General features: G+C 38.2%; 6 protein-coding genes across 6 annotated transcripts; 5 read left to right on the top strand and 1 right to left on the bottom strand.

Annotated features, from left to right (window-relative positions):
• Positions 1-1014: 1014 nt before the first annotated feature.
• On the top strand, positions 1015-1637 carry MONOS_4863 (uncharacterized protein; the record flags this gene model as incomplete). Its single annotated transcript, XM_067874965.1, has 2 exons — positions 1015-1121; positions 1286-1637. The coding sequence occupies 2 exons, from the start codon at positions 1015-1017 to the stop codon at positions 1635-1637; spliced, it is 459 nt and encodes a 152-aa protein (XP_067729518.1).
• Positions 1638-4596: 2959 nt separating this feature from the next.
• Positions 4597-6039, top strand: MONOS_4864 (uncharacterized protein; the record flags this gene model as incomplete). The annotated part of the gene is made up of 3 exons (XM_067874966.1): positions 4597-4630; positions 4699-5198; positions 5275-6039. 3 exons carry the CDS (start codon positions 4597-4599, stop codon positions 6037-6039), a joined length of 1299 nt encoding a protein of 432 aa, XP_067729517.1.
• Positions 6040-7249: 1210 nt separating this feature from the next.
• Positions 7250-8926, top strand: MONOS_4865 (uncharacterized protein). Its single transcript, XM_067874967.1, has 4 exons — positions 7250-7333; positions 7477-7504; positions 7568-8064; positions 8122-8926. The coding sequence occupies exons 1-4, from the start codon at positions 7319-7321 to the stop codon at positions 8218-8220; spliced, it is 639 nt and encodes a 212-aa protein (XP_067729516.1). The 5' UTR covers positions 7250-7318; the 3' UTR covers positions 8221-8926.
• Positions 8927-9731: 805 nt separating this feature from the next.
• Positions 9732-15141, top strand: MONOS_4866 (WASH complex subunit SWIP; the record flags this gene model as incomplete). Its single annotated transcript, XM_067874968.1, has 5 exons — positions 9732-9768; positions 9836-10098; positions 10149-11104; positions 11254-12813; positions 12981-15141. 5 exons carry the CDS (start codon positions 9732-9734, stop codon positions 15139-15141), a joined length of 4977 nt encoding a protein of 1658 aa, XP_067729515.1.
• Positions 15142-15715: 574 nt separating this feature from the next.
• Positions 15716-16633, bottom strand: MONOS_17419 (uncharacterized protein; the record flags this gene model as incomplete). The annotated part of the gene is made up of 4 exons (XM_067870337.1): positions 15716-16162; positions 16215-16352; positions 16415-16516; positions 16595-16633. 4 exons carry the CDS (start codon positions 16631-16633, stop codon positions 15716-15718), a joined length of 726 nt encoding a protein of 241 aa, XP_067729514.1.
• A 122-nt stretch (positions 16634-16755) lies between these two features.
• Positions 16756-22074, top strand: MONOS_4867 (uncharacterized protein; the record flags this gene model as incomplete). The annotated part of the gene is made up of 3 exons (XM_067874969.1): positions 16756-16855; positions 16947-20147; positions 20264-22074. The coding sequence occupies 3 exons, from the start codon at positions 16756-16758 to the stop codon at positions 22072-22074; spliced, it is 5112 nt and encodes a 1703-aa protein (XP_067729513.1).
• Between the last annotated feature and the right edge of the window lie 462 nt (positions 22075-22536).

Here is a 22536-nt window from a genome sequence, read left to right as displayed (position 1 = left end):
TTCTGGCTTATGAGAGGGAGCCAGCTGTTGACAGTCTCATTATCAGCTGTGTTGTTGTTCCAAACTCTCTTTGCTGGGGTTGTTGAACCGCAATTTTCGAACGGGGATTGAGTAATATTACTTCCACCGAAGAACACATCATTTCCTCTGCCATTAGTTGCGGTGTTGCCATCGAAGAAACAGAAAGTGATGAATTTGAACCCGCTCATCCAAGTGAAAGTGTTTGTGCAACACAGCCCAGCGCCTCCATATATTGCAGAGGCAGTCAATTTATTGCAAACAAACTGACACTCCTCAACCAAAAATTGATTAGGCTTATTTGATGGAAGCCTAGTAAAAGTGACAGCACCTGAAGAATCACCACCAGAATTTGAGATGCATTGACATTTTGAAAACAGGAATTGGCCTGATGTCGAAAATGCTTCCAGCAAAAAGTAACAACCTGTGGCAGTATAGCTTGTAATATTACTATTTTCAATTTTGTTTTCTGAAAGATAAAAGATAGAATTGAATCGTATAAATGCAAAACAAATTGCTCCTCCATTCGCAGCCGAACAACTAGTGAAGTTGGAATTTGTAATGTTTATTTTTAACAAGTAATCGCAACGCAAAGCTCCACCATTACCTGAGGTTGAACAATTGAAAAACGAGCAAGATGTGATTGTGATATTTGCATTTGTGCAGTTGACTTTCAGAGCACCTCCATGATCACTTTCGCAGCTTGAGTTGATCCATTCACACCATTCAAAACGATGGCTGCTCTGATCAAATGAATCCAATCTTCCGGGAGTTTTTCTTTGAGACTCAGTTCCAATATACTCCTTTGCACCATTACGTGAAGAGCGTGTTTGTTGAAATAAAGAGGTGTTGAAAGCAGAGAGAGAAGTAGATGGGCTGTTGAGGTTTGGGAGAATGGCACCATCGATGGGGTTGTGAGTGTGGAGGAAGATGGTTGAGTGGATGGAGATGGATGAGTGTAGTGAGATGGAGGGGATTACATTGATGTTTGTGTTGATGGAAGTGGAAGTGGTTGTTGTTGAGATGAATGGGTTGAGTGAGCGTGAGGGAAGGGATGGAAGAGATGGATGGGATTGGGGAGAGGAGATGTTGGAGAAGAGGGTGTTTGAGAGATGGAGATTGAGGTGGATTTGGAGGCGGGGATGGGATTGGTGATGGATATGGAAAGGGGAAGGGGAAGAGAAAGAGGAAATAGAAGAGGAAGAGGAAGGGGAAGGGGAAGAAAAAGAAGAGGATGAGGATGAGGATGAGAAAGATGAAGGAGAAGGGGAAAGGGAAGAGAGGGAAGAAGGAGAAAAAAGGAAGGGCTGGATGAGGGAGACGAAAGAGGAGAAAGAGGAGCGGGAGATGGAGAAGGAGGCAATGATTGGGGAGTGGGCGTCTTGGAGGAGATTGTTTGGGGTGGAGAAGAGGGGGAAGGAGAAGATAGCTGGTTGGTGGGTGGTGAGGGAGAAGTTTGTGAGGGCGATGGAGGCATGAGCAGAGAGGAAGAGGTGGCAGTGGTGGTGGTGGTGGTTGTTGGTGAGGGAAGGTGGGTGGACGGTGCAAGTGGAGGAGCAGATGGAGGCAGCGGAGTGGTGTTGGGCAGTGAGGAGTGGACAACCGCTGAGAGGCGCTAACGTGAGATGGGTCACGCACAAGGAGGTGTTGATGATATTCACACTTGTTTGGATATAGCAAATCAGATTGTCAGTTTCACATCCAGTCATTTCTTTCTGAATGCCAAAAATATTGCAATTCTCTCTATTTCCATCATCAATGTTGATCTTGCCTTTCTGTAACTCCTTGCTTATTTCTTGTTGGAATTGCTTTTCTTCAGTGCCTTTGCCATTGCAGCAGCTCATAACAAGCAATAATAATGCAATAATATTGTATGCAGCTCTCATGTTAAGGAAGCGCCTCGCCACAGATGTAGATGCTGGGGAAAATCAGAAAATGAAAAAATTTCAATAACCCATATTATTATTATGTTTCAATTATTCAGAAGTGAAATCGAATAGTCAATTTTTTTTTTTGAATATGTTTTTAACGACATGTTATGATCTTGGTTATCATTTTAAGTGTTGAATCTCACTGAGTTGCACAGAAATTTAGTGAAAAAAAGATAAAAAAATATTCTAAAATTTAGTGTTATTCCCCAAAATAATAAATAAATAAATAAATGAATAAATAAATAACTAGATTAATTAACTAACTAATTAATAAATCAATAAAAAAAAAAAAAAAAAAAAAAAAAAAAAAAAAAAAGAAAGAAAGAAACGATAAATCCTTTGAACTTTATGGATCATATCTTTTGGACGATATATCTTTCGTCCACGAAGCAATTTGACATTCCCTTGCATTATTTCTGAATGAGTAATTAAGAGTTCGACAATAATTATTTTAATCCAATTTCCTGTTTCCCAAAATCATTCAGTATTCTATTTCTTTCTTTTCATTTTCTCTGCGTTTTCTTCGATCTCAGAATTAAAAATAAAGAGTCGCTTCCGCCGTTAAATAACTTCAGCTGATATTCTTGGGAAAATGAATATTCGTTTTGTGCTTTTGAATTTTAAACAAAATTCGATGTCTTACACAGACTCTGAGAGAAGTTGAATGAAATGGAAATCATAAAACTTTATAATTCATTGAAGAAGGTGTTAAAGAAGAATGCAACTCGAAAGAAAAGACATGAATTTCTCAAAAAGGAAATTCATCAAAAAAAGATGAATGAACCAATTAAAAGTTCAATTTTGAGGTGCAGATGAATTGAGCAGTTTAAATGAATCAGAGAGCAACAATCCAACGACAAATGAGATGAATCCTCAAAGAAGGTTAAGACAGGGAAGAAGCGGAAGAAGAAGAGTAAATTGTTTCAATTATCAACATGAAAGACGTTCTATCGTATCAGTGATACGAAAAGTGGAGTGGCATATGGGGAATAAGAGCTATTTGAGCGTAGGATATGGAGAGAGGGGCAGAGCCGAAATAAAAACGAATAAAAAAATTCAAAGATGAAAATAACAAATTCAAATTCAAATTCAAAGAAGAAGAAGATAATGATGAAAAAAGGGAGAAGAAATAGACGACGACAATTGGAAGATAAAAGCAGATAAAATGGGGCTGCTGAGGAAGGAAGGAATGCTCATCTTTATGTGCTTGAAGGATATGGCTCTTCAGCCTGCGTGATTGAAAGGCATCAAACGTCAACGAGATTGAGGATGAGGAAGATAAGCCATGAAGAAAATGAAGAGAATGAGTTGGCTGTGCTTCAACAACGAGGAGGAAGAATGATAGAAAAAGTTGGCATTCATTCATCGATGCTCACGATGCAGATGACAATGCTTCTGAAATGCATTCTCTGATGCTCAACGCACAAAATTCAAAGGACCATGCACAAACATATAATCTGAGTGAAACAACAACTTTGTTGAAAAACAAATGATGATACAAAAACCATCATATTCTCTTTCATTGGCTGTGGCATCGAAGAAAGCAAACTTCGAATGATAATCGCCTTGCTTGCTCAAAATGGCTGTCCCTTCGAAGAATGAAATCCAAAAGCGTTTGGCCTGAATGTTGTTCGACTGCAAGCTAATATTCGATAATTGGATGTCTCGTAGTTGGCGTTTCTCCACTCTTTTGAAGCAAAAGCGGAATCAGAAATAGAAATTCGCAGCCTTCCATGTCTGCCTGGTGCAGTCCGAGAAACAGGAAAACCTTATAAATAAAACTGATATTTGGGGGTTCTCCTTTTTTCAGTTGAATTCTAGCCTTTTTTTTATGATAAATATCCTTCCCTCGATATTGCCAGTCACTTTCCTTTCCAAAAAAATACCCCAAACTGCCCCATCTGCCTTACGCTCTTAAATTCTATATAATTTTGTGCAGATTTTTTCCCTTCACAGAATACCATCCATAAATCTTCATTCAACAAAACATCAGTTGAATTTGTTTTCACCTCTTGGTCCAATAAAAAAATTATGAAAATCACGTATCTTGCATATATTCCTTTATTTATCAATTTTTGTATTATAATCTGCTCCATTCCCATCATATTGCTCCGCAAAGAGGTAATTGGCCATTTCAACAATAATTCTGATTGCTGCACTTTGGAAAGGAAACAGACGGAAATATCTTCACAATCAATAGAACAATAAAAATTGCATACATTATGTTTTTTGAGTTATTGATGAAATTGTTGTATTTTCCTTGGCCGTCCAATCTCTAAAAATCATCAGACAGAATTTCAGAATTTTTGCATCTCACCATTGTCTGTTAGCTCCACAGGAAATAATATTTCTAGTTCTATAGATAATGTTCACTTTCCGTTCTATCATTTTGTCAATGTTATTTCCTGTTTTTAAAAAGAAATTCGTTCAACATATCCATAATAAATAAAGAATAAACATTAAAGTTTTTTTGTATCTTTGTCATCCTTTGTCAAAAATGTTTGCACAAGAAAAAACAGTGTGAAAGCAGATTTTTTAAAACTCATTTGAGATTTTATTTTCCTCCAATTTCTAATATCCAATGAAATGCCGATTGAATGCGAATGATGAATTTTCATTGTTTTCTGGGTGCAGTGCATTTTTGAAAATGCAGACAACGAGTAGAACTGAAAGGTTTAATGGTTTGTCCTTGTTGTTGAATTAGAATTCTTTTCTATTGCATTGTTTTCTATCTTTTTTTTATTTGAAGAATTGTTTTATCAACTTGAGCATTGCGATGAAGATGAACAGAGAAAGAAAATCGGAGAAATAAATGAAATATTTGATGGAATGGAGGAAGAAGAATTCGAATCCTTTTTCACAAAAGAAATGTTCAATCGAATAGATGAAATGATTGAAGAAAACAAATTGACGATAGAAAATGCAATTTTGCTGCTGAAATGCATTGGTCATTGCAATTCGCTGAAAAAAGAATGTAATCTGAACTTTGAAGAATCTTTATTGAGCGAAAGATTTGAGAAGATGACGTTTGAAGAAGATTATAAGAATGAAAAAGAAAAGAATGAAAATCTTCTTGTTGGACTTTGTGAATGCTTAATTTTACTGGTTAAAGGATTCATTTCAGAGGACTTGATTGCAACATGCGTACCTCATCTTTTGAAAGTTCCCTTGAAGAAAGAGGAAAGCGAAGAAACACGAAAAGAAGTAGAAATGGCTTTTCTTGCATTGAGTTGCATTGATAAATTTACTGTTTGATCATTTCTATTTCCTTTTAGACATTTTTTCTTTTTCTTTTTTTCTTTTTTTATTTTTATTTTTTGATTAGGATGTTGAACAAGAACTATATTTGAATGAGATCAAAGAAATCATCGAATACCATCAGGAACATCACAATCTTTCACGACTCGCCTATCAGTGTGCTTGGGAGTTTTTAATTTTCCGACTTTGGGTTGACTATAATTTGAGTGGAAATGCTGCAAATGAACTGCATCTTGTGAGAGAGGCAAGACGAGAATTGGATGAGCTGACAAGAAATGTGGATTGGAGGAGAAAAGGAGATGAAATGAGCAGAGGAGAAAAGAAAAGAGCAAAGATAATAATTAGATGGATCCAAACGTTGGATTCTAATTTTTATTTATGCTCGTTGTTGAACGAAGAATATGTTGGTCTTTTCAGCAGCATTGTACAGGTATTTCGAGCAGCGAAGGAAAATTTCAGAGAAATTTGTTGCAAGAGCATTGATGCCTTAAGAAAAGCAGCAAGAAATAGAACTGTGAAAGTTGAAGGGTTACTAAAAGGAGGAGTAATTGATATCGTTTTGGATGAGATTTATAAACAAACAATGGATGACGAAACTGCATATAATTGCTTGATATTCTTTATGGAAGTCTCATTGAAACTGAAAATAAAGACTGATGATGAAATGAAAGAAGTGAAAAGAAAGGCGACGAAAAGGAAGGTTTTTGAAAAGCTGGAAGAAGAAGGATACGAAGATACCATCACCACCTTTCATAAAATATTTGATTATCTCTATAGAAAATATTATCGCGAAACATCGTTGAATATTTCTGATTATCTTGTGTATGTTTGAGGAAATGAGATGCTTAGAATTAACTTTCTCAGAATTTCACTTTCTCTTTTTTTAATTCATTTCACAAAACGGTGCAATAATTAATTTTCACATATTTGTTTTAAAAGTGATTTTTTTATCCCGATTCACAAAATGAAGTGAAGAAATAACAACAACAACAAAAAAAAAGATTCAATTTTTTTTCAAATAAAATAATTTAAATCATAAATATCTCCATTTTCTTCTTTCTTTCACCAAAGTTCTTCCCAAAATGAGTTGACAAACATTTTTTAATTCAAATTCTTCATTCATTCTTTTGATTGTTTTGAGAAAAACAACCTCTTTTCGGATCATTGGCAAAAAGAAAGTTGTGTTCTCTCAATGCTTCCTTTGCTTTCAAGGAATATCAGAAACCCTCAGAGAATGTTGAAAAGACAACAAAAACAGCAAACAACGATGTTGATGCTGCTTCAAGTGAAGAGAAGCATTCAACCCAAACGCTTTCCTCTGCCTGTTTATTCATTCTTCAACATTTCCATTTCCAAAAGGAAAAACAATCTGTTTGCAGCATCGAAAGAAAACAAAAATGTTTAATATGAAAATCGGAGAGAGGAAGAAATTCTGATGGGAGTTTTGATGCAACCCATAAAGATTGAGAGAGAAAGAGAAAGGGAGAAGAATGAAAAGAATTCAAAATTGTATAATTCATTCGAGATGTGGAATATTTGTGAAGAATTTGAAAGAAGTCATATTTCTTGAATAAGGAGAAGAAATAGATATTATGATTTGGTTATAAAGTTGAGAATTATGAATAAGAAGAAGATTAAGACGAAGGGATAAAGACGAAGAATAAGGAAAAGAGGAGGAGGAGGAGGAGAAGAAGAAGATTATGATAATGTCACATATGCTGTTGATTCTGATTGCGTTATTTCAGTTTTTTTTTATGGAACATTTCATGCAGAAGAAGAAACAAGAAGAGAAGATGAAGGATTTTCAAGAGGTATTTCAGCAGTTGCACCAAAGCTAGTGTTTGGAGAGGCTTTTGAAGCAGCAGAATAAGAAAAATGACTGCGTCTGCATACAGAATTCTTGAAGTGAGATGGTTGAAAAAAATTCGAAAGAAGAAAAAGAAGCTGAAAAAGAAATGGAAGAACATTGCAAAAATATTTTTTCTTTCTCATGCTTTTTTTGAATGTCACATTTTTTTAATCTTTCCAATTTATGCAATTAGATCATAACTATTTTTAAGTTTTCCATCGATTAAACATTGTTTCTGTTAGTATCCTTATCAAAAATACCAATGCAAAAGCCTATGGTGCGAGAGATCATTTTTTCTTTCCTATTTTGGATAATATTTTCGTCAATTTCTTCTTTCTTGCTGTGCATTGGTTTTTATTTGAATGACAAAAATGTTGACGGACACCATTGTCTGAATATGATATTTTTGTTGAAATGAAGGAGAAAGATGTTTCAAACAAGTTTTCGCGTTTGGAGCTGCTGTTGTATTTAAATTCTTTTCAATTGCGTTTCTTTCAATATTTTTCTGAAGAATTGTTTTTTGTGCTTGAAGATTGCGATGAGGAACTACAAAGAAATAAAATATTTGAAATGAATGAAATGATGGATGAAATGAATGAAAATGAATTGATCCATGTGCTTTCAAATGAAAATTACAACAAAATCAACAAAATGTTTGAAGAGAAGAAGCTGACAGTGGAAAGTGGGATCATGTTACTGAAGCACATGGGATATTGCAATGCATTGAAGAATATACGTTTCTCTCAATTTGAAAGATCTTTGCTTTGCGATAAAATTGTAAAGATGATTGTTGACGAAGAGATGAAGAAAGAAGGAAAAAGTGAAAAGTTACTGGCTGATCTTTGTGAATGCTATCTTTTGCTCAATGTATTTAGCATTTCCAAAGAATTGCTTTCAATCGTTGTGCGTTGCCTTCTGAAAGTTGCATTGAACAAAGAAGAAAACGAGAAAACGCAAAAAGAAGTGGAAGTGGCTTTGCTTGCTTTGAGTGGCATCAGCGACAACCATGTTTTGTTCTTTTCAATTGTTTTCTTGCTTGAATAAAATTAAATTAACTTTATATAGATTATATGCAACGAATTATATTTGAATGAAATTGCAGAAATCATCAAATATCATCAGGAGCGTCACAATCTTACACGACTTGCGTATCAATTGGCTTGACAGTTTGTTATAAACAGATTTATCAACGAAAGAGGTTTGGAAGAAATAATTGTGAGCAAACTACATTTCATAGATGATGCAACAAAAGAACTGGAAGAACTTGTGAAGAATGTGAGTTGGAAAAGAAATGAAGAAGAGAGAAGACGGAAGGAAATAATCGAATGGGATATCATAAAGAGATGGATCTGCGCGTTGTATTATATTTTTTTGAATTTTGAATTATGGAAAGTTGAATATGCTAAACTTATCGGAAGCATTGTAGACGCGTTTCGAGCTGCGAAGGATGTTTGCAGAGAAATTTGCTACTGGTGCATTCAGTGCATTAGAAAAGCAGAGAGATGCAGAGCTGTGAAGATCGAAGACTTGTTGAAAGGCAGAGCAATTGATGCTGTTTTGGAGGAGCTTCAGCGCCCAACTTTGAATGAAAAAATGGTAAATGAATGCTTACCATTTTTAATTGCGATTTCAGATCGATTGATAGGAAAGATGAATAACAAAGCTGGAGAAGCGAACAGAAAGATAATAAAAATGGAGATGTATGAAAAGATGGAAGAAAACGGATTTGAAGATTTAACAGCGAGCTTAAATAACAAAATCCTTGATATGTACAGGATGTACATTGGATTTTCCATAAATTTCTCAAATACTCTCGTTTTTATATAAATAATCAAACAACACTTCGTGAATTACAAAGAATATCTTTCTTTCTTTCTTTCTTTCTTTCTTTCTTTCTTTCTTTCTTTCTTTCTTTCTTTCTTTTTTATGCATTTTTCAGAAAAAAATTCTTGAAAGTTTCCATCTTGAAAATTTCATGAGATTAAATGAAAGTAATTGATACAATCTGTTTGAATCAAAGATTGAATGGATTCAGAAAAAAAAAGTTTGAAAAGACATTTAACATGTCGAACAGTTTGCCCTTCATTCATTGTCTTATATTTCCCCACCATTTTCTATATTATTGTAACGTGCATGAATATTATTGAAAGAACTTTGAATTGATTCGGGTTCTATTTTTTCTCTTTCAGATATTTATTGGGATGTCCATTATTCATTTGAACAATTGTTTATTTGCACTTCACTTTTTTTTATTAAAAATATCACTCAAAAAGTTAAAGTGTTTTTGTGCAAACCATAGAATACAAAAAACAAAAAAAATTCATTCGAAATTGCTGTTCTCAACTTTTTTCAAGGACAAATTTCAAATATTTCTTCAAGGAACAATTGAAATATATCGATAGATAATTAATTATAACAAAAAGAATAATCAAATCATTTTTTGAAATATTCATTTCGATATTTCATTCACCAAAGATCGATCACCCTTTATAATACTCTAAATTTTGGTTTTTTGCTTTTTTGATATAAACAAAAAGCAAATACTCGAAATTTAAGATAAGATACAATTGAAACACTTTTATTCGTTGTTTGTAACATTTATGAAAGATTTTCTACTTATTTTATATTCAATTTGTTTTCGTTTGAATTTATCATTGGACGAAGATAGTGCGTAGATGGAAGCTTTGGATCCATTCCTTGACGATGAAAATTGTATGGAAATTATTATTTTTACAAAAAAACACTGATTTTCATTTGTCCTAATCAACAAAACAAACAGTAACGCCACAGGAGCGATTTCTTTCTCAATTGCAAACATTTACCAAAGCTCAGAGAGTTCATATTTATGACTTTCAATCAACGCTTGGAGATAGCAGTTCAGATAACTGGCATGTTGAATCCCAATCTTTTTCAATAAATACTTCTCCATACGAACAAATTGGAACATTGAAAATAATTGGGGAAACTGGAAATGCATTATTTGAAAAAATAATGAAAGTATTTGTAAATTTGATTCTCGAGGTCAAGGAACTGGATTCAATAGTGTGACGAATTCAATATAAAACATTCTTTTTAATATTTTGATTTCATAGGCAAATAATGTTATTTTTCCACGATTGATGATGTTTGGTCAAGACCCGCAGGATAGCAAACGACACGGCCGATCAATGACTCGACAAATACTGAACGAAACAGATACTGCTCAGCGCTTTGCTGCTTTTTTATCTCCATTATTGGACACTTTCTTTTTTATGAAGCGAGTTCACGAAGTCGGGAAAAATATAGTTCAACAATTAGCATGCGTGTACAATGACCAAAAGAGAGCATTTGTTCAATCATTTAAGACAGTTGATTTGAATTCTGTATGGGGTTCATTGGAGAAAATTTTGATGATTTTAATAACATTGGACACCATTATAAAAGAAAATAAAGCCTTAAAAGATGGTGCGACTGCTCTTCGGAAAGTTCTAAGAGCTGTTGGGAAAGACACATCACGCTTTGGAGGACTTAGAATCTCAGAAAAAACCGAACGCATGTCAAGTAGGCTAAGCCAAGGAGGGAAAGAAGAAAACACAGCAGGCGAAGAGGAGGATGATGAAAAACAGACAGATGAGGAAGCGTTGGCCTCGCTTCAGACAACGCTGCGAGTTTTGAGTGAGAAAATGTTGGACAGAAGCCTTTTTCATGCATTTGCGAACGAAGCGTTCCACAGTGCAGGCTCTGTCACTATCATCAACAACTTGGCATTCACACGTGCATTCTTCAGCGTTATTGAGCGACGCATCGAGCAACTGACGATTGACATCCCATTTTCCAGAGCATCCTCCACAACTGCGTCACCAGCGTCGTTTTTCTCTTCCTCCGCTTCGCCTGCTGCACAGCTCATATCACCGACAGCTGCTGCAAACACAACTGAACTGAAAACTCCGCTTTTCGCAGCTCTTTCGTCGCAGAGCGTCTTTGTGCCTTCTTTTGAGTCCCGCGTCATCGGCGTCTGCGGATTGGCTGCGTTTTTCCCTCAAGTCTGCCAGTGCCCTTTCAAATCAAAGTGTGAAATTAAAAATTTAGAATAAAGTTGTTCATTTGATCACTCACATTGTATTTACAATTGAATATATCTTTTTTTTTTTTTTTTTTTTTTTTTTTTTTTATTTATTTCTATATATCTTTCTCTTTTTCTTTGTCTGTAACATTCAGATCTGCCTTCATATCACTCTGGGCCATCTTCTTGCGTCTCCCTGTGGTTCTGATACATCCTCCATTCACTTCACTATTCACATCTCCATATCTCTTCTACCCACAGCTGTTCCTGCTGGCCGAAATACCCGATTCACTGTACTCCTTTCTGGACGGCAAGTCAATCGACAAAGAAGAAATCGACGCGAATGCTGTGGAGCAGCTGCGGCTGATGGACCCGATCATTGGCGTGAGAGCGGCCATACAAAGCGAGCGGACAGTCGCCTGGCTGGCGACGATGGACTCCTCGTTGGACGAGGCAGTGAGGCTGGCGTATCGGAAGAGGAGAGGGAGGAAAGTGCTATCGGCAATGGACAGAAAGCGGATGAGCGAGTTCGACGACGAAGAAGAGGAAGGCCAAGCGAACGAAGAAGACGATTATTTGGACGATCCGGATGATCCATATGGAGAGAAAGTGGCTGAAAAATACGATACAAATGAATATGACGTGAGCAGACAAGAGGAAAGTGGTGCTGCCCACAAAGGAGAAGGCGACTGCAACGACAAAGGCAGAGAAAATGAGGACGAAAAAGAAGACGGTGACAGAATAAAAGCAGAACATCAAGTTACTTCGAGTTCGATGTTTTACGGATCCAAAACAGACACACTGCTGAGCACGCTCATTGCAAAAGAGAAGGAGAAAGACAGAGAAATGCAGAGAGAACAAGAGAGAATTAAACAGCAAGAAAAGCAGCAGAAAGTGCAAAAGCAAAAAGCCAAAATTACTCGGCGGTCTTTCCTGACAACGCTGTTCAATGCGACTGGCGGATCAGCTTCTCCAAGCGGACAATACAAAGACTCGAAGTCGCACGCAGCTGCAGTCATGAAGACGCTTTCGTTTCGGACGCATCTTATCACCACTGGCCTGGCACAGGTGTCCCAGCTGAACCACATTGCCTCGACGTATGTCTGTCTCTACGTGGCACTCAACGACGCCTTCCCTTTCTCAGCGGTGCGGCATCTGCTGCTCGCCATATCCGTCCTGAAGCAAATACAGAACTCGTTCTATAGCCACACAGCGCAGGTGGCGTCAACCGTCTCTGGCTGCATTGAAATGGCTGCTGGGGAGCTGCTGGATGTGATTGACGACGTGGCTGACAGAGCAGGCGTGATGAGTGCGATGCTCGACCTCGAAGAACAGGACATGAAGCATTCACAGGAAGTGGAGAGTAAAGCTTCTGCAGCTGCTTCTGAACAGCAGAACACTTCTTCTTCTTCTTCTTCAGGCGTTCTGACTGGTTCTTCCCTGCAAAATGACAATCATCCGCCTTCACTCGACAAGCTCACGCATCTTCAGCTCGACCAGCTGTCTGCCTGTTTTCTCATCAGAAAGCTCAGCAACCAGCCGCTCACTCAATCAAAACTGGCTGCAATTGATGCATTTCTTGATGTGCTGCGTGTGAAGGGGATTATGACAGAGAAGGAGAGAAAGCTTGTCGACTATGCTGTTTCTGTGCTTAACGTGCTGACAGACCTTCCAACCACAATCGGAAACTGCTGCGATTGCAAGTGGCTCTATTGGTATGATTGATACATCAAAATTGTCTTTATGTCTATTTGAATATTGGGATTCATTTTTTTTTCTTCAATTTTGAAATATTTATTCTTCAGTTGTTATTCATTTCTTTTCTTTGACTAATTATTCCAATTGCTTTTATTCAAATATATTATTTCTGTATTATCTTCAGGTGCAAACCGATTCTCTCTGACTTCTTCAGTGAATTAGGTGGTGATGCTTCTCTTGCTCCTCTTCTGCCTTCATTTTGCTCAGCACTTCACGATCCACTTCGACTGTGCACATTCGCCACGCCCCTCACAAAATACCGCCAAATGCCTGAACCTGTCTTTCCTGTCCCTTCTTCCTCAATAGAGCCATCTTTAGGTTCGTCAGCAGCAGCCTCTTCAGAACAAACTGAAAGAGCATCAGCCTTCCCCACACTCGCCAGCTCCTGGGTATCGACAGTTGAGACCTCGCTGGAAGAGAACATTGTGAAGCCGCTCTGTTTTGCTGTGGAAACAAGAGTCAGAATGGACGTCCAGGCAACACTCCACCCGATCGCTGAAGACCACGCGTGGAAAGGAGGGTTTGCGGGAGAGCTGAGTGTGAAAGAGAAAGAAAAGAACAAAACGGGCAGCTCACCTGGCTTGGATAATGCAGCGAATCCGTTCATTTCAGATTCATCGTCGTCCTCCTCTTCTTCTGCAAAAGGAGCATCTCCGCTTTCATTCTTCTCGTCGTTTCTCTCTTCTTCTGCTTCTTCTTCTGCCATTTCCTCCAATTCGTCTGCACTCAACAAAGGCCCCGACGACAAACTTTCGCTCATTTTGTGTTCTCTTCCGCGCATTCGCCTGTTCAACCGAGTGTGGACGCTGAAAGAGCGAGTCGGAGCACACCTGTCTGAAACCTTCTACCAGCTGACTTCTCTGGAGCTGTCTGAATGGCAGACGTATGCCGAGATGGCATCACTGGCTGAGCAGCGCTTCGGAATCTGTGTCCTTGACAGCCATCTCCCTGCGCAGATGCTGGGGCAAGGGATGGATGTGCTGGAAGTGGCGCGGAACTTGGGGGTGTTTGTGTCGCGCTTCCGGTACTCGATCGAAGGGCAGATGTTTGTGGAGGCGTCAGGAGACAACCGCACCATCCGGTGTTTGAGTGCCACGCACTGCGCCAACTCGCTCCGGACACACGGCGTGGGGATGCTGCACACCGCTGTGAATTTTGTGTATCAGGAGTTCACCCGCCTGCTCAGCATCTTCTGCTCGTTTCTGGCAGACGAGCACATCAAGTCGTTTCTGGCGAAGGAGATGAAAGACTGGAAGACTCACAGAAAGGAGTGGGGCAACTGCTACCCATTCAGCCAGGCGAAGAAGCTGATGGGAGACATCCGGAAGCTGAGCGCAGGGACAGACGACGTGGACTTTTTGGAGCATTTTCGGGAGCTGATTCAGGAAATGGGGAATGCCCTTGGATTTGTTAGGTTGCTACGGTGCGGGGCACAGCGATGTGTTGCCGGAGGTATGAAGTTTGTGATGGGATCCGGAGTAATTCACAACGAGGACGGAGAATTAGGACAAGACAGCAACTCCATTGTGTTTAAGGAAGAGGTGGAGAAGCAAGGGCTATCTGAGACAACAAAGGCAGCAGCAGCTTCGCTGGATGAGGCTGTTAATACGCTTATTGAGAACTTTGGCGAAGGCACCGACTTCTTCCAGCTGTTTCTGGATGTCTTTAGAAAGCAGCTGGCAGCGCAGGATTCGAAAGACGGAGGAATCAGCGTACGTGACGCGTGGAGCAGCGAGTGGAGTGGGACGAAGACACTCCATTTGAGGGCTTTTCCTCTGATTGTCCCAGCGCTGACGATTGCACATGTGGATGCAGTGACCTCGATGAAGGATGCGCTGCTGAAGAGGAGGAGCGGAGGAGGCTTTTGCGACGACGGGTTTGCGATGGGGTGTGTGTTCATGATATCGCTGCTGCGGCAGAGTGCGCATTGGAACTCCATTCACTGGTTTGAGTCTGCGCTGCACCACATCGATGTGATGAAAGGAGACGCAGACCCAAACACACCTTATTCTGCCTCAACCACTTTCTCTCTTCATTCCACGTTTGACCCAGCGGCTTCTTCGAGTTCGTCATCATCTTCCACTTCTTCTTCCTCCTCCTCCTCTTCCTCTTCAACTTCTTCGTCTTTGTCAAATGATTCATCTTCTCTTAAGCAGAAACATTTTGCATCTACAGAAGATATGATGACTGCACAATTAGCAACAAGGAAATGGACTGCTTATAAACAGGAATTTACACTTCTTGCAATGACTTTCGATGAAGTCAAGATATTTTACAAGGAGTAAAAGAAAAAAAAAAGTAATCTGATCACTTCATTTTTTTTTTAAAAAAAAATATGTTGTTTGATAGAAATGAGTATATGATTATTGTTTTGAGATTGTGGCTTTTATTTGAGTGATCGACTTGAGACACTTTTCATAAAATTTTTACAACTGTACTTTACTCTCAAAACTTTGTTGCTTCGTTGCTTTTGTTGTGTTTCTGAGTTGATATAACAACACTATGGACGGTATAACAGCCGTGCTTGTATGAAGGGTTTTCTTATCTGAAAATATCTTATCCTTTTCTTATGTTTATCATTTACTGTAATATTCATTTTTAATTTATCGAGATTTTTACCAAGTTTTGTTTGAACATTTGATTGAAAAAGAAAAATAACATGTAAAAAAACAGAACATGAATTTAAATATTTCTATCAGAACTGAAAGTCAAAATCTGCGAACATAGATCAAATAACATGTCGCATCTGATTGTTTGAAAAATATGCGCATATAACCGTAACAATCAGCGGAACTTTTCCACAACGGAATGCAATCGAGCAACATTCAACAATATTATAACTGCATTGACTGGTTTCGTTCAAGTCGTGTTGGGAACAGCTGCCATGCGTGATCTGATGATTGATTTTGCTTTTAGCAACCGATTCAATGGAGATTGTTGATTAGAAGGAGAGCGAGGAGCATGAGTTTGCAAATGAGATGTGTCTGTACTTGAACTGCAATTTTGGCAGATATTAGACAATTTCTCTGGTTGAAAGGAAGAGTTTGCAGATTGAATTAATTTTTCTTTCATGGTGGAAGAAAATGATGGAATCGTTGCTGCCAATTTTGTTTGATCTTTTTGCTTAATCCAAGGACTTTTAATTTCTTGTGGAGGTGAATGAGGCATGGCTATGCCTTGCAATTTATTCTTTGAATCCAATGAAGATAACTTTTGCTTTAATTTTATGAGAGTCTGCTGCTTTGACATTAGTAAAATTTTCTTTTTCATTATTTCAGTATGTAACTTTGAAACATATTTTTCTTTCTGCAACAAATTGAATTATTCATTTATTTCAGATTTTTTAGTAAATACAAACCTCTTTTATTGATTGTAAAGTTATTTCGTCAACTTCATTAACTGTTTGAACTATACCAGTGAGCGGGAAGCATATTAACCTTCCTTCTGATAATTTGAATGTTCGGCGGCATTTTGGACATAGCTTTTTTTCTTCCGCCTTTGGTTTTTAGAATAATATTCATTTCAATGTTAATTTAATGAAAAAAAAAAATTATAAACCCATTTAGATATGCAACAATGGCCAAAAATATGTCCGCATTTCAATGCAAATGGTTGATGCGAATGTTCAGTGAAAGGAGTGAGACAAATTGCACAGTCTTGCTATTATCATAATTTTCATTTAAAATACAGTACCAAATAATTTTCGCAAAATAATATACAAATTCAAATAAGTTTAACCAAGTATTGATATTCTCTATCGTCTTTTAAATCATCCATGACAAAAGCGAGCTAATTCAATTATTGAGAATAACCATTATAATTTTTTCAAGTTTTGATTTTTCAACTTTTTCTCAACTCGTAGGAGTTATTTACGTGCTTAACTTGTTGCAATTATTTAAATGTCTTTTCAACGGCCTTCTTCAAGATTGGCTCATCTGAAAACAGCTTCATCTGGAGGAGGTTCGCTCTTTACTCTAGGAAAGCAGGGATTGAGCTCTTGTATGGTATTATTTATTTTTCAGACAAGAATAAAAATATCAAATGATTTTTTGTATTTCGCCTATTAATTTTAATTTGTTTTATTGAAAAGCTGTGCTTGGAGTTTCAGCGGCAGGATCCACGACTGAACGTTCTCAGTTGTCATCCCGAGCTGAAACCCCAAACATCCAACTTTCTTCTCGACCACAAACACCAGTTTCTCAAGGTTCGATTTCACCAACACGCTTTGCATCTCCAATTCCAACTTCTGAATCAATATCTGGTGGTAATAAATTTAGCAACTCTTCTGCTTATCCGCAAAAAATACAAACACAATCGGACAAAACATCGTTATCAAACGCTTATCCAACAATTCAAGAGACCATTCCTCTTGCTCAAACCCCTTTTTCGCAAGCATCAGGTCATGAAGATATCTCAACTGGATCAAAACAAAAGGCTGTTCGTTTCAAGAGACCAACAGGAGATGATGATGTTTCATTTGAACCTTATAAAGGACACTTTTCTCCTTCGACGTCCTCCTTTTCAGCGCGTAGAAGCTCTTTCTCAAACGGAAATGCATCATCAAATCGACTAAACTCACACAATTCTTCAACATCTTCAACAATGGCGAAATCACCGCAATCAACATCAATAGAGAGCAACGACGCAAATAATTATCAGAAAATAACTCCATCCGCTACAACATTTTCTGATGCATATGCTCCTTCTTCATCAACTTTTTCTTCATTGAAACCAACATCGGCTTCTTCATCAGGAGGAGGACAACCTTCATTTCCATCATTTCAGTCACCCACATCAGCTTATCAAACTTCAACTTCTGTCATTCCTTCTGCTTCTTCAACGCCCGTGTCTTCTGCTGCTCCCCCAACATTCTCTTCAATGGCTCCTTCGACTTTCGCACCTCCACAATCACCAATTCAACAAGGATCAGATCCTTTTGGCTTTGATGATTCACCGCTTCTTTTCCCAGATGACATGCCCGAGGAAGACGAGCTTTCAAATATGGCAGTGCTCGGATTTTCTGTCAAGAAGAAGAACAACAACAAGTCTGCGAAGAATGAACCGCTTACAGAGAAAAAAGAAGTATTTGCATCTGACGCAACAAGAAGCCCAAGAAATGTCATAGGCCAAACTGAAAGAAGAGATAGTAACAGCAGGGGTGCTGGTAGTTCCATTTCAGAACCACAGGCAAATGGAAACTCACCAGCGCTTTCACGCTCGTCGTCCTCAATGAACGATATTACCATTTCAATTCCTTCTCTTCCACTGGCTGCTTCTTCTGAATCTTTTCCTCCTGTGATGCCATCCCAGCCTTCACTGACAGCAAATGCTCAGCAATCAGCACGATCTCAACAGCAGCCTTCTGCAACTCCCAAGCGCAGAGGAAGGCCAATGAGCGTTCCTCGCTCTTCAACTCCTGCATCAACGCCAACACCCACACAATCATCTTCTTCTTCAAACACAACAAAACATTCTAATGCCCAAGCTGCATCACAGCTAGCACCGTTTCCATTATTGCTGTCTCCATCAACGGCGCCAGACTCGTCTGTCTTCACTCGGCGCAGATCTGTTTCTTCAGTCTCAGATGTTTCTACAGTTTCTGCTCCTTCGACACCTCCTCTTTCTTCTATCGCAGCTCAGTCAACTTCAACAAATTCAAAACGACCTTTAACTGCTATGTCTTCTTTATCTCCCACACAACCTTCCTTTGGTACACAACCAACTTCTGCGAGATCTCGTTTCGAGACAACTTCGCAAAATACACCGTCAGATTATCAAAAAGACTTGGAGAAAAAAACGAAGGCTAGCCAACGCGCAACTTCAAGTGCAACATCAGAAAATAAAGAAAACAGAAACTTGGCATCTTCATCTTCGAATGAAGACCAAAAGAATTTAACTGTTGAAAGTACTATTTCAGGAAAATTTTCCAGCGCTCCAAAACAAACACCCGTGACTTCACCCTCTTCTCAATTGCAAAGTGATTCTCAGAATCTCATTGCTAATTCTTCTGAATCTGAAGCAAACAAATCGGAAGAACCACAACAGCCGGCTTCCACTTCACCATTTCAGGCACCCCAACCATTGTCTGGCTTGTCTTCTGATGCTTCACAGGCTTCGTCAACTCCTGAGCCAATGGCAAATTCTTCTCAAATTTCAAACACTCCCATTTCATCACCAAACAACTCCACTTCATTTAGCACTCCACCTCCTAAAAGTCCACAAAGTAAGTCAGTTTCGCCTGTATCTGTTCCTGATAAGCAGCCAAAGAAACAAGCATCCCAACAGCCCGTTCAGCCTAAACAATCTGCAATTTCCGGACTTACTAAAAAAGGATCGCAGAAAATAGCTAAAGAGCAAACTTCGTCTTCTTCTTTGAAGCCTCATGCGCTAAGCAGTGTATCTTCGTGCCCTTCTGTTTCGCCTCGTGGCTCAGCTTCTTCTAATTGTCCACGCTGCGCCGCATTGCAAAAACAGATCGCCGCATTGAAATCTGAAAACAAGCGGCTGAAGGAAGAAATAGCAATACTGAAAGAAGTCGATGAGTCTGAACAAAAGGAATTGATTGGAGATGAAGGAGAAAAGTCACAAAATAAATCGTTAACGATTGCTGATCAGTTAAAGTCACTAACTTTGGAAGTGAGCAGAATGAAGCAAGAAAACGAACGCCTCAAAAATAATGGTTCAAAATCAATGCAAGAAAGAAATAATACGAGTGAAGATTCAGGAGATGATGAATTAACAACAAAACTGGTAAAACAACTTAGAAAGGAGCAGAAGCAAAGAGAGGAACTTGCAATGGATGTGAAAGAACTTCAGAAACTTCTGCAAGAAAGAGAGAGCAGCAAAGAAAGAAGTAGAGAAGATGAAAAGAAGAAGAAAGCACATAAAAAAAGAAAGATGCCTTCGGAAAAGAGGAGGAAAGGGAGAAGTGTTTTATCTTCTCCATCTTCAAGCTCCGATGATTCCTTTGACGAAGATTCAGGAAAAGACAGTGATTCTGTTGATTCAACAGATTCTTCACACCAAAGGAAAGGAAGCATTTTGAAGAGGAAATCAAAAAAGGAAAAAGAAATTGAGAAAGAGAAAGAAATAAAAGAAGCAATATCTGAACAAAAGCGTCAATTGGAATTGATGTCACAGCAGCTTGAAAGCGAAAGAAGTGATTTGGCAAAGAATCGCGAAAAAATCCAGCGAATGGCAGAAGAAGCAGCAGAAGAAAAGAAAAAAGCTCAGTTGGAAAAAGAACGATATTTGGCTTTGATTCAACTGCATTCAGATGCGATTGCCTCTGGTTTGGTGATTTTTATTAAATATTTCTAAATTTTCTTTTTATTATTTCCTAAATATATGCTAAAATATATTCCAATGAAATTTATGTTTTAATTATCATTTTGTTTCTGATGTCAGATCCAACTCAAACCAGAATATTGTCGCACCATCAGTCACTTCTTGATCAGGCAGAAGAGCAAAGCAAGTACCAAGAAAAGGCTGCTGCTGAACTTGCATTGAAAGAAAATGAACTCAACAAGCACTTTGCTTCTCTATCAGCACTGAGTGGAGCTGTTGCTGCGAAGTCTCGAGAAGTGAAGGAGAAAGAGGAAATGCTAAACAAAGAGAAAGATGCTCTTGATGAAAAGAAAAAAGAACTCAACGAAAGAATGAAAGAAGCTGCTGACATGAAAGAACAGCTGCTGGCTGAACAGGACAAGCTTCGCTCTGAACTTGAAGCTGCAAAGAGAAAAATGAAGCTGGCAATTCAAAAAGAGCGTGAGGCCGAAGAAAAGTCCATCTCATTATCGCTCCAGAAATCGCAATTATTAGAACAGCAACGAAAATCAACAAAAGAAAAGCAAACAACAGAAACGAAAAAAATAGCTTTGATGAGAGAGGCAATGGAGCAGCTACAAAAAGAGAATGTAGAATTGAAGATGAGCAGAATATCTGAAGATGAAAAAGAACAAGTTAGTAGCTCGGATAGCAGCACACAAAACGATAGTGAAGATTCTGCGAGTGATCTTTTGCTTACAGACAGAGCAGTGGGAAAAAAGAAGAAAACGAGAATAAAAGCAAAAGAAAGAGCATCAAGACGTTCTGGCATATCAAATAAACGCAATAGCTTCGTTTCTCATCGAGACGATACGCGACAAAAGAATTCCAGATCACTTCTTTCGAGTTCAGTTTTCATAACGCCTCGGAGGCAGATTTCTTCTTCTTCTCTTTCTCCACCGCACAGATATTCTTTTTCTCGCTTTCAAACACCGGAGCGTTCTTCCACATCTCATTTTGCTCATTCGTCAGCGTCTTTAACTCGTGCATTTCCAGATAATGACAGTTTTGCTCCAAAGTTAGCCTCGTCTCAGTTGAGTACATCATTTCACTCTCTCTTTTCGCAACTTGTTGACGATACGGAGCGGATTACAAAGGCCATGAACGGAATTGGTTTGATGGCTCGAAATGAACGAAGTTCGCTTATATCATCAAAAGCTCCTATGAACACAAAAGACTCGCTTTTATCATCCAATCTCACGTCAGCTCCATTTCATTCACTTCGCACTGCTTCTTCGGTAATGCCAAATAGCACAACTTCTGCCTCACTTCGCAGTTCGTTTATTCCAAGCCAAACTTTTAAGCAGCCACAATTTTTTTCTTCATCAAACCTACGGAATCAACTCATTTCTCCTCAGCTCTCAGCTTTCTTTGTGCCTCCGCATGCAGTTCAATCTATCTCATCGTCTCATTCTTCAACTCCAGATTTTTCCAAATCCTCTCTTCAGCCAATTCCTTCTGAAGAAAGGTCTGATCGCGTATCTGCTTCCACGCAATTTCAATCGCAATCACTGAGTCATTCCAGAGACGAATATTCTGACAATACAAAAGAAGATACATCCTCATCAAATAAGCAACCGCCAGAAGTTCCTCGACTCAAGTTATCTTCGAAGCATGCGCATTCATCTCATCTTGAATCAGCAAGATCATTCGAAGAATCGCCTATTACAGATACTGAATCTGAGGAGCCCAGCAATTCTCCTCAAAAATTAGAAGCAGTTTTGCATTGCAAAGATGAAATCATCAATGATCTCCACACTCCTGACAGACAACATCAGACTTTGGACACAGAAAGTTTTGAAGATTTCACTTCAAACAATACAAATTATAACACTTTAAACCCTCCACAGAGGACAATTTCACCTAGATTTTATCACAACATTTCATCTTAATGTACAAAATGTGAATAAAAACTTTCTTCATTTTGATTTTTAAAACGTGGTAATATCTTTAATTTATTTCATCATCTTCTTTTAAACAAATTAGAATTATAGTTATATTCATGAAAATTTATTCTTTCATAATTTTTATCTAAAATAATGGAAAGAACAATCAAATCATTCAATTTTGGGAAAAAAAAATTGCAGCAAAATATATTCAAAAATCAACTTGAAAAAGGATTCTCATCCATTTCCTTTTTTATTAAAATATTTTGATGATACCCAATATTAAAAACGAAACATATCGACTTTTTGAGAAAGCTTTGAAGAGCCGAGAAGAATTAGAATCAATTTATCCTAAGAAGGGGCGTAACTGCTCTGAATTGTTATATTGCTTCAGATATAAATATATCAGCTGCAAAATTTCATTGCAGCAATGAGCTCAAAATACAATATTCACAGAGCAGACGCTTT

This window comes from Monocercomonoides exilis (genome assembly GCF_001643675.1).
Source record: "Monocercomonoides exilis strain PA203 chromosome Unknown scaffold16-1735695, whole genome shotgun sequence".
NCBI classification, from domain to species: Eukaryota; Preaxostyla; order Oxymonadida; family Polymastigidae; genus Monocercomonoides; species Monocercomonoides exilis.
The sequence above is the reverse complement of the archived record's forward strand: the minus strand, read 5'-3'. Positions and strand labels throughout refer to the sequence as shown.

What these genes read in the sequence shown, in the direction of transcription:
- MONOS_4865 (XM_067874967.1), top strand. An exon ending in TGTTTCAAACAAGTTTTCGC is followed by an intron (nt 7,505 to 7,567) that starts GTTTGGAGCTGC and finishes ATTTTTCTGAAG; the next exon opens with AATTGTTTTTTGTGCTTGAA. An exon ending in GTGGCATCAGCGACAACCAT is followed by an intron (nt 8,065 to 8,121) that starts GTTTTGTTCTTT and finishes AACTTTATATAG; the next exon opens with ATTATATGCAACGAATTATA.